The 12242-nt window shown below is 41.9% G+C and overlaps 1 protein-coding gene across 3 annotated transcripts in view; it reads right to left on the reverse strand.

Annotated features, from left to right (window-relative positions):
* The window catches only part of LOC144479268 (copine-8), a 652766-nt gene extending 642312 nt beyond the window's left edge, over nt 1-10454 (reverse strand). For 2 of the 3 annotated variants that reach the window (XM_078197940.1, XM_078197939.1), the window contains exon 1: nt 10182-10288. In XM_078197940.1, the coding sequence (XP_078054066.1) occupies nt 10182-10288 (107 nt within the window). Of the gene's footprint in view, nt 1-10181 lie in introns of all 3 variants that reach the window. The other variant, XM_078197938.1, reaches the window with a different exon arrangement.
* Between the last annotated feature and the right edge of the window lie 1788 nt (nt 10455-12242).

The following is a 12242-nucleotide window of genomic DNA, read 5'->3' on the forward strand; positions in this document are numbered from 1 at the left end:
TTTCAAATGCATAACTTGAATCATACCTGGAATGAAACACAGATGCTCACCCAAATGCCAAAATCAAAATGCAAAAGTTAAGAGTCTAGCCTAACCTTATAAAATACCTTGGAGTTTCTGGTCCGGGCCTTAACAATACAAATGCATTAATTATATTGGAGGGGGGAATTTATTCAACGTATCATAGGAACCAACCTAGTGAACCTTCACTGTACTTCTTCCAAGTATACTGGTTGCACTCTTTCAGAAACCTAGGACGTATGCCATCAGGCCCTGGGGATTTGTATCTCTCCAGTCCCTTTCCTCTGCTAATATTAATTATATTGACATTACCGAGAAGCCTTGCATTTGCCCGTTTTGGAGACATGAATCTGAAAACTACAGAACTCTTAAAGACAGTGCCAGGCAACATTAACATAATAGTTCCAATTGCTCAAAGAGAATTTGAAAAAGATCTTAAGCGACAGGCACAAGAGAGAGTTTCTCTGTGCAATAACCAGACAAGTGGGCATCTCAAGATGGGATTCTGTTCAGGAATACAAAAGTAGCTGATCTCCCAGTGGCAGGTAAACTGCAACACAATGTGTGTTTACTTGCTAACATAACCCGATTTCATTCCCCCCCCCCCCCCACCAAATGTGTTTATTCACCAGCTTTAATTCCCCCCTCCAATATAATTAATGCATTTGTATTTTCAGGTTTATAATTTTTCTAGCGGGTTGCTAATCAGGAGATTAATCCCAGATTACAAGGAAATCCTAGAGGGTTTTCAACCCAATTCTGAGATCAATCAGGACACTAATTGTTAATGGCTTGGAAGCTACTTGGCATTTTCTTTGAAACGAAGCCAGAGAAACTCAAAGTCAGTAAAAGGAAACAGGAAACTGCTGTTGGCTGTGTGTTTTATTAATTTTTCAAATGTGATTTGTTGACTTTGAAATGGTAAGGCTGACAGGCACAAGTTTCTAACAACAGGGTGCTTTAACTTTTCCATATCAGACAAACACAATTGAGTGGGAAAGTAGAGATAGTCCTAAGCTTCTAGGTGCTCAGATCAATCTGCTCTGGAACCTCCATGCTGACGCTACAGTTAAAGCTTGCCAACGGCTAAGGTAATTCGGCATGTCCACTACGACTCTGACCAATTTTTACAGATGCAGCACAGAAAGCATTCTTTCTGGATGTATCACAGCTTGGTATGGCTCCTGCTCGACCAAGAACGCAAAAAGCTACAAAGTGTTGTGAATGTAGCCCAGTCCACACACAAACCAGCCTCCCATCCATTGACTCCATCTACATTTCCCACTGCCTTGGGAAAGCAGCCAGCATAATTGCGGACCCCCACACACCCTGGGCATACTTTCTTCCATCAGGAAAAAAAAAATTCTGAAAACACATACCAACAGATTCAAGAACAGCTTCTTCCCTGCTGCCATCAGACTTTTGAACAGTTCAATCACATTTTAAGCTGATCTTTCTCTAAACCCAATCTGTAGCTGGAAAATTATACTCTGCAGCCTTTCCTCCTATTTACTTCATGAGCAGTATGTTTTGACTGTATAGTGCGCAAGAAACAATATTTTTTACTGTATCACAGTATGTGACAATAAATCAAATCAATTAGAAAGAGGGTTGTGTGGAAAACAACCTGCAACATTATAGTACATTTAACATTGTCCTAGGACAAGCCACAAGCAAATTTGACACCTAGCTACACTGGAAGGCATTAGAGCCATGATGTGGAGATGCCGGCGTTGGACTGGGTCTTTTGTGGCTTTTGCTACCAAATAAACCTGTTGGACTTTAACCTGGTGTTGTGAGACTTCTTAAGGCATTAGCGCAGCAGAGAGATATATTTTAAGGAGCATCTTAAAGGACAGAATTCCAGTAAGTAGGGCCTAGGCAGCTGCAGGCACAGACGCCAACGGTGCAGCAATGAAAATCAGGGTTGCAAGAAGCCAGAATCGGAGGAGTGCAGAGATTTGGAAATCTTTAGACCAGCAAAAGGCCATTTAAAAGCTGTTAAGGAAAGAAACAGAATGAGAGCAAACCAGCCTTTAGGAGTGTAATTCAAGTAAACATGGGTCCCTTCGAGACAGAGACAGGAAAAATCATGGTTGTATTTTTCAATTGCTTGATCTATGATAGATCAGAGAACTATGTAACTGAAATTAATTGCTTTTGAGCGAGAGGGTCAAGAAAAACTTGAGTTCCAGAAAGAGTGGGTTTCAGCTAACACCACGGGTGAAATTTTTCCGTGTCACCTGCCACGGGAATAGTTGCGGGCAGGCCATGGACCACACAAAGGTCCATTGACTTCCAGCAGGATTTTCCGGTCCTGTGACGAGCAGTGCCAGAAAATCCTGTCCCATGTGTTTACAGAAAATTAATTCTATAATTCTGAGGGGTATTAAGTATAGCAAATAAACTGGTTTTAGATTTGGAACGAGTGTCATCTCTACACTGTGCTAAGTTAGACAAGAAATACAGCAACCCGGAGTTGTGAATCTTTGGAATTCTTGATCCAAGAGGGCAGTGGATGCTCCTTCAGTGAATATATTTTTGGCTGAGACAGACAAATTTAGGGTCTCAGTGAATCAAGGGATATGGGGAACAGATGGAAAAACGGAATTTGGCAGATGATCAATAACGATCGTATTGAATAGTGAAGAGGCTCAAAGAGCCGCATGATTATTTCTTATGCTTTTTATAATTTTTCTCCAATGTGGAAGCATCATCAGCAGAAGGACTGTATTGTAAAAAGAGAAGGTTCACCATCACTTCTTTAGGATTAACTGGAATAGACAACAAATGCAACCTTGTCAGTATCACCAATATCTTCAATAGATTAACAAAAACTTGGCCAACACATCAGCTCGACCAGAGACCATTATTCTACTAAGGACTCCTCCCCAACATTACTTGTTGATTTCAAAGTTGCTTGCGTCCCTCAATTTTCACTGCTGAAAACTATTATAAAATAGTTCTACAACTCAACAGATTTCAATTCAGCCCCTTTCCAAATGTCCACTTTACTCTAAAATTATTGCTCTCCTCGGAGAGCCTGTATTATACATTCGACTTGCGTGAAAAGGTCAAGTGCCATAGTGGCAGAGTGGTTAGCACTGCTGCCGCACAGCACTAGGGACCCAGGTTCAATTTCCAGCTTGGGTCACTGTCTGTGTGGGGTCTGTACGGGTTTCCTCCCACAGTCCAAAGATGTGCGGGTTAGGTGGATTGGCCATGCTAAATTGACCCTAGCGTCAGGGGGATTAGCAGGGTAAATATGTGAAGTTACGGGAATAAGTTCTGGGTGGGGATTGTGCTCAGTGTAGACTCAATGGGTCAAATGACCTCCTTCTGCACTGTAGGATTCTAGTCTACTGGAGGTCTGCGTGCTTACACAATGATCACTAGCTAACTTGTTACATGAGCAAGCCATGGATTATAAATACAACCTCTTTCAAACCATTGGGGCCCGCATTAACATGTGGATATATGCATGACATGTTAATCAACATGCTTGGTATGCTAATGAATTGATAGGTCTTGTGCCATTACACCAGCAAGTCTTGGCTTAGTAAATGGAAAATTAGACATCCTGTAACATTTTGGCTGCACTGCTGACACCCTATATAAAATAAGTCAGCTCTGTGGATTGAAATCAACTGTGGCCAGTATGCTCTTTTGTACAAGACCTCTTTATGCAAATCAAAAAAAGATGCAGGCTGGGCAGCATGGTGGCTAGCATTGCTGCCTCACAGCGTCAGTGGCCCGGATTGGGTCACTGTCTGTGCGGAGTCTGCACATTCTGTGACTGCGTGGGTTTCCCCAGGGTGCTCCGGTTTCCTCCCACAGTCCAAAGGCATGCTGGTTAGGTGCATTGACCATGCTAAATTCTCCCTCAGCATACCTGAACAGGCGCCGGAGTGTGACGACTTGGGGATTTTCACAGTACCTTCATTGCAGTGTGAATGTAAGCCTACTTGCGACTAATAAACAAACTTTACTACTTTTACTTTGTTGATAGTATCAATATTCAAGTCAATGTAAAAACCTGATTGCAGCAGAGCTAGGTAATTTGTTACTCAAAGTTGGGTTGCAAAGTTATTTAAATGATGCAACACGGTGGCACAGTGGTTAGCACTGCTGCCTCACAGCGCCAGGGTCCCAGGTTCAATTCTGGCCTTGGGTGACTGTGCATCTCCCCATGTCTGCCTGGTTTTCCTCCAGGTCCCTCCCCCACTCTGGATGCGCAGGTTAGGTTGATTGATCATGCTGAATTGTCCCTTAGTGTCAGTGGGATTAGCAGGGAAAGTACATGGGGTTACAGGGATTGGGCCTGGGTGGGATTGTCGTCGGTGCAGGCTCATTGGGCCAAATGGCTTCTTCTACAATAAAGGATATGATACATTTATAAATATTACAGAGTGCGCATATCTCATGTTATTCCAGCCAAACCTTTCAATTTGCTAAGCACTTTGTGAAGTGGTCATCTACATGTTTAATTCTAAACTGCAAATTGACAATATGTAAGTTTGAAACCATATCGTCTTGGAATCACGTTTCTGAAAAAAATTTCCAATAGATTTAAGGTTACGATTTGATTTTCCATTCAACCATAACTGAAAAATAATGAATTTAGTCCATACCTCTGGAATTGCAGTGTGAAGCTCGAAGGCTATTATTACATGAAGAATTTGCTAACTTGCTCTGATATGGCAACACCAATAATCCCTCAACAAGGAAGATCCTGTGTAAGGGCAAAAAAGTGACAGCACATCTCATACTAAGCATTGGTTTCATTTGTGAAATCTCTCTGCTTACTATACAAGATGAAAAGGAGCATCATTGATACAGCATATGACTAAGCTGCACTGAAGGCATTTGCAAAATCAATGCAACATGCATCAATAATATAGATTCAATCTAGATGGAGTACATGCATGAAACTTCTATTATCCAAATCTGCCTTATGGACAGTGCTCTTATCAAATGCTTTGCTACTTGTCTGCTAACACTTCTGTGTTTGATGATTAGATCAGAAAGAACTAAGCTTTCAGAGCTCCAGTAACCAAGAGTATGAATATCATAGCTATAATATTCTACTTTTACAAATTTATCCGTATACTTCGACTGCAATATCATTTAGTTGCTGGTTCTGTCATCCTATAGTTACCACAAAAAAAAAATGCATTTTTTTTGTTCCATGCCTGAAATGAAATAAATGACAAAACAGCACAAGGTAGAAATATCCGGGTGCCCTAAGTCTTAGCATCCTCTAGGCAGTAGAATTTTAAACCTCGCCCAAGTAGAATTTTAACCTACTCTACATATGCTAATGGTTTGGATTGTGGTAATTGAGTACCAATGAATGACAAAGCACCAATCTGGGCAACATTGCAAGTACAGTATCTAGAACAATATAGGTCCATTGGGCCAGATTTTACCATCACTCAAATTGCTGGTCATGTACTTCACAAAACATTAAAAAGGAACAAAGATACAGTGATGTCTTGTGAAACTAATGGGCTTTTCAGCACTGTTGCCCAATATATGTATTGCATCATAATTCATTGTTCTGAAACATTTCAAGCACCATAAACATCTGCAAAAGATAATTCACTACGCTTGAATACACAAGTCAAGCCATCTGTTTACTGAGCGAGTCAATGAAGCTAGGACCCAATGGATAAAAGATCATAATATTCTAGAAACCATAAGAACTAAGCCAAGATTGAGAGAGGTTAAAAATGTATTGAAATGGGAATGGAAAACCAGCACAGAAGAAATAAAACAAAATGAACAAAATAGGGTAAGTATCTCTGTTTTTAGATCTCAAGATGGTGCCAGAGCTGGTGACTTCTGAGCTGTCTGCAGCATACTCTCTAATTCTATGCTTTTAAAACTCTACTTTAGCTCTAATAAATTCTCTAACATTGGCCTACTTTATATTAAGTTTATCTTTCTCTACACCATTGCTATGATGGTAACACTCCATTCTGCACCCTCGCCTTTCCTTCTCCCCTGTGTAGTACACTATGATGTGGAGATGCCGGCGTTGGACTGGGGTAAGCACAGTAAGAAGTCTCACAACACCTGTTTGAGAACAGAGACCACTCCATCTGACGAAGGAGCATTGCTCCGAAAGCTTATGGTATTTGCTACCAAATAAACCTGTTGGACTAGTACACTATGAACAGTATGCTTTATCTGTATAGCGCACAAGAAATAATACTTTTCACTGTATACCAATACGTGATAATAATAAATCAAAAAAATGTAGTGAAACAAGAGGACATATACAAAAAATGCAAGAGGACATTACAATGAGATTAAATAGCTTTCCATTACTAAGCGTTCAAAGATAAATGAAAATGTATCTGTTATAGTTACAAGTTCTGCTAAACCGATAAAGAACAAAGTTGAAGTTGCATTAGAAAGTTGCATTGGTAGAAATAATGTAGGGAGGAGCTATACGATAAATGGCAGAACCATAAAGGGTGTAGATACGCAGAGGGACCTGGGTGTGCAAGTCCACAGATCCTTGAAGGTGACGTCACAGGTGGAGGTGGTGGTGAAGAAGGCATATGGCATGCTTGCCTTTATAGGACGGGGCATAGAGTATAAAAGTTGGGGTCTGATGTTGCAGATGTATAGAACGTTGGTTCGGCTGCATTTGGAATATTGCGTCCAGTTCTGGTCGCCACACTACCAGAAGGACGTGGAGGCTTTGGAGAGAGTACAGAGGAGGTTTACCAGGATGTTGCCTGGTATGGAGGGGCTTAGTTATGAGGAGAGATTGGGTAAACTGGGGTTGTTCTCCCTGGAAAGACGGAGGATGAGGGGAGACTTAATAGAGGTGTATAAAATTATGAAAGGCATAGACAGGGTGAACAGTGGGAAGCTTTTTCCCAGATCGGTGGTGACGTGCACGAGGGGTCATAGGTTCAAGGTGAAGGGGGGGGGGGGGGGGGGTGGGGGGGGGGGGAGGTTTAACACATATCAGAAGGACATATTTTACACAGAGGGTGATGGGGGCCTGGAATGCGCTGCCAGGCAAGGTGGTGGAGGCGGACACACTGGGAACGTTTAAGACTTATCTAGATAGCCATATGAACGGAGTGGGAATGGAGGGATACAAAAGAATGGTCTAGTTGGACCAGGGAGCGGCACGGGCCTGGAAGGCCGAAGGGCCTGTTCCTGTGCTGTATTGTTCTTTGTTCTCTTTGTTCAAACTGCCAGTTTAAAGCTATTCATGAAATACAAAGTACAGCTGATCGACTGGTTATGTTGCTGACTAAACATTGTTAACTGTCCCCATTATCACTGAAAGCAGAAAAAACGGCCAACTGTTAAAAGTCATGTGGGTGTTGGAACATTCCCTCTCTCCAGTAAAGGACTTAAAGTCTCTTGAACGGTTTGATAAAAATGGTTTAGTACCAGGTTGGAGATGTACTGCATCTGTACTGCAATTACCATTCAAACGTTATTTTACAGCCACATGATTTTGGCACATGCAAAGATTTAAATCAGGATCCAACTTTTATTTCATGGGTCGTTCTAGCACTTTCAGGAAAAATAGCAGTATAACTGCTTGGGATTGTGTTGGTGAAAGGAAACCAAAGTTCCTGATGAGAATCTGATACCCAATAATGATCTCACTGGGAAAAAAATCTAATGTATCAAAATGAAATTTCAACTGATTTGCAACACACCTGAAACATTTGAAAATCTGCTCAAGTTTCAAAATGTCATGAAGTTCCTGAGTGCTCTTCACATCTTCTGCAAGTACCAAGCCAATACTATGCTTGGAATTTATCAAAAGTATTCCCCAATTTCAATAATTTTAATGTGATTTACTCTTGATCTCCAAAGCAGTTATCAATATATTGTCATTCCTGCAAATTAATGACCAAGAGTTGGTACAAACCCTGTATGCCTCAAATGCTTATCCAAAATTGTGTATTCCAAGGTGATCACTCAATCTCTTGGCAACAGTTGTGTGATGGCGCAACATTAGAAAACTAATTTACAAATTTGCATATTTCCGGTGGCAACAATGTGAACTATTCAGCAACAACTCCAGTCTAAGCATGCCTGTAGATTTGCAAGTTTAAGAAAGACACAAAGATTTCCCACTAAAATTATAACTATGAATAAATCATTGTGCACTGAACCTTGAAAAACATTAGCAGGTACTTATTTGCAGTGAAAGTATAACATACTTCCCAAAATAGTTTTGAGCAAAACTGGGGTTGGGGGAAGGGGTGGAATTCTGAAAACCTTTTATTAACTGGCACAGAATAGGACTATTAGATCAGGTAAGAGGTTGAATTTTCTGGAGTAACTAACCTCTTGACTCAACATAGCCAATCTACCAGAGACATGTCTGAAGTGTGATGAAATACTCTCTGCTTGCCTGGGGTGACTGCAGCTCCAACATTTGAGAAGCTGAACACCATCCGGAACAGAATACCCGTAGCCCATTTGGTCAACATTCCGCCAATATACTCTGGCTGCTATGTGCAACCCCCAGACACTGCAACAACTCACCAAAGTTTCTATGGCAGCATCGCTCTCACATCCACCACTTCCAAAAAGTAAAACGCCAGAAATGCAGAGGGCCACCATCACTTGCAATTGACACACCATCCTGACTTCTTCACTGCGGTTGTGATTATCGTGGGAGTTCATTCAGGCACACAGAAAACAGGGATTCAAAAAGATCCACCTTCTCAACAGGGAAAGGCAACAATAGTTGGCCTTGCCAGTAATGCCTCCCAAGAATCATTTTTTAAAATTCTGTGCATGACACCTACAATGCGGATTGGCGGTAGATAGAATTTAATCTTTGCTCTCTACATAATGCTTCAGCTATTCCACATGTGTGCTGAATAGCAGAATGTCAATGATAGTCTTTTTAAAAATTGCGTTGAGGAAACATGTTAGAATTATCCAGGGATAATCTGACCAGGTATACAGGAAAGTGTGTTTGGGACACGTGTTTACATTTTCACAAAACGCCCCTCAACATTGCGGGATTGTTCTAATTCATAATCGAGCAAGATTTGCTAAATAGCACATATTTTAAAATGGGGGTGCGAACTTCCAAAACTTAGCAGCAGGCAAGATCAAAGTAACAGTGAGTGGTGTAACATTTCTCATCACTTGTCTTTTAATTTCCCTTCCGCCAGTGCTCAGTGAAACATTGATCTGAACGCAGAGATATCCACACGCTGGCAATTCCCGAGCTCTATCCCTGATTGACTCATTGGGCGACCAATAAAGGAGGGGGCGCGAAACTGCCTGGGGATTGGGTCAAGGAAACCCAGTCATCGAACTCTTCACATCCCTTTCGGCATTACAGCAGGCAGCGATTAGGATAACGGTAGTGGCAGCGAGGGGAGATATTAAATGCCAAAAGAATGGGGAGAAAATAACCCCAATTTATTACATACAACATTCCTTTAATACACACCGAAAGCAAAAAACAAGGACAATAAATTAATTGGTGACCAACTAATCATCTGGTTAGATTATTTCAGACAAGAAATATAATAAGTCAATTGGTGATCAACTAGTCATCTGGTTAGATTAGTTGGGACCATTTAAAACGTGTTTTTTTTAATGGATTTGGACACAAACAGTCCCTCCCCGATCATCTCAAATTGGTGTCACAACTACCCCTAAAACAACCCTGATGATTGGGCAGATGAATCTTAGCTGTGTCTACAGGTTGTGTTCAAATATACGATCTTCACCGTTTGGATAAATCGGAACTCAAGTTGAAAGGTGGTGTTTCTGTATCAGAATTTTTTTAAAAAATATCCTGAAGTTACTCACATACCCGGGTGCTTGCTTCACTTGGTGTTAGTGTAAATGTGTTCACACCTCACTCATCGCCTCCACAAATTTGTTTCAGGGTTCGCGATCTTAACGTTGACAAGTCAATAAATTCCCCACTGCAGCAAACTTAATGCACTGCCAGATATCAAATAAAGATCTGTCCTGCAATGATTGTGTGCTAACTAACCACCCCAGCACAAGGCAATGGTACCGAATTGTATTTTCACAATTGCACCATCTCCATTCATTTACAATAAAACTTGAGACACCTGCAGCTACAACCGCCCCCCCAAGAGCAGCTCCTGCCAGCATCTCACATCTTGTACACCTACCTGCAGGACACGGTAATCTCTACTTTTGTGGCCGGGATGCTTCCTTGGATTGGATCGAACTCGCTCACAGAAGCCATATCATCGAATTTGTCCATCGCATCGTCCATCGGCATCCAATAATCCCAGGCTGGATCTCCCAGCGCCAACGTCACACCACAACAAAGCCCAAGGAATGGCAATTAAAGGCTGCCTGCCCTCCTGGAAAAATTCAGCAATCAGGAGTTAGGGCAGCCGGCACCAGACTTTTGCCTCTTGACACTGTAACGCTGCTGCACTCATATTATTCAGCGCAGCCCCGCTAGAAATCGCACACAGCTCACCCCGCGTTCCCTTAATTACAGTTTACCGACTGAAATGATACGCTCCGCCCTCCGGTTCTAAAGATAACTTGCATTGCTTCTCACTGTCAGCTTTCATGGAAAGTCCTAGAAACCGTCTACTGAGGCATTATTAATACAGCGGCACCAACATTGCTCTCTCCCAAGGGTCGAGAGGCACACATTACATCCATCAATTGTGTGCGTTGGATTATGGAGCTCCTTAATAATGAACAGTGTGCGAATAAAGTGAATTCATTCGTCCACAATAAGATGGTAATAACACCTTACTGGCCAATGTGAGTCTGAACTACAGTTTTGATGGCACAACCCCTGGATTATTTCCCCCTTCTTGTCACTAACAATAATGGCACAAGTGTCACAATCATGGTCGAAAATGTCCCACTTTGATTGATACATTGAAATTGGCGGAGTGACCGAATTATTTTGCAGTTTTTAACCAGCGTTCATGCTAAGTCTGCACAAACTCTGCGACTTATTCTAACTTTATCACAGCACGATGCTTGCTTATTTGTGAAAGGTGAAAGGCAGAATCGGTTGTTCCTTCCTTGTACCACTTACCCTATAGCTACAAATCAATTCATTGTGGCGGCGTTAACTTTTAAAATTCCAAAATAGTTGCAGCATCAATTTGACAAGAAACTCTTCCGCGCCCCCTAAAGGGCAAACTTCGAGAAGCAAGTGTTGAGAGATTTCACACACACACAAATCTATTAAACTTTTGAAGGCATCTTCCACCCCACTCTTTATTCAGAATAGATTACAGTCAACTCTGATAAAAGGACGCGTGGTGTAATATATCGAAACCCAGCCCCTACTACAATCTATAGGATCCTGCTGCTAACCTCACCGCCAGCAGTGTGAAGCTCAACTTGTTTGTCTCACAGATGCTTTGCCGAGTTCGAGGGCTTTACAAGCAAAGTAATCGCCAATAATTAGCATCAACGTCTGAAGCTAGTAAACAAACTTCTATTTCCAAATGCTTCGGTATCACAGTCCAGCAGATCCTCAAGTTAGCAATAAAAATGGCATTTCCACATTAATATCTGGCTGCTCTGAAGTTGAAATATTAATTAAATAATGTATGAATTAATTAATTAAACTTTTTCTCCTGCAGCATCCCATGTGCATCATTCTTAAAAAGATCAGCCATGATCTTATTGAATGGCGGAGCAGGTTGGAGGGGCCAAATGGTCCACTCCTGCTCCAAGTTCTTATGTTAATCGAAACAGGAAATGCTGGAAAATCTCAGCGGGCCTGACAACATCTGTGGACAGAGAATAGAGCCAACCTTTTGAGTCAGGATTCTGACTCGAAATGTTAGATGGGATTTTTCGGCTGTGCTCGCCCCAAAACCTGGAAATACCACCCGAGATCAATGGACGTTTGCATGGTCCGCGCCATCCCCCCACCCACTATGATTCCTGTGGCGGGTGGGACGGGAAAACTCCCCCCATTGGTTCTATTCTCTCTCCACAGATGTTGTCAGACCTGCTGAGATTTTCCAGCATTTTCTGTTTTTGTTTCAGATTTCAGCATCTGCAGTATTTTGCTTTTATTATGTATCATTCTTAATGCGCGTTGACTGACTGCCACGTTTCTTGGGAAACTTGGGAAATGGTACTTGGTGTGGTTTCCCCGACCAGGGGAATAGCGAGTGCAATGGTGTCAAACGGTGGGGACCTCAAGTTCCAGACATTTCAATGCAGCACTGAGGGAGTGC

Source organism: Mustelus asterias, chromosome 25 (genome assembly GCF_964213995.1).
Source record: "Mustelus asterias chromosome 25, sMusAst1.hap1.1, whole genome shotgun sequence".
Taxonomy (NCBI): Eukaryota; Metazoa; Chordata; class Chondrichthyes; order Carcharhiniformes; family Triakidae; genus Mustelus; species Mustelus asterias.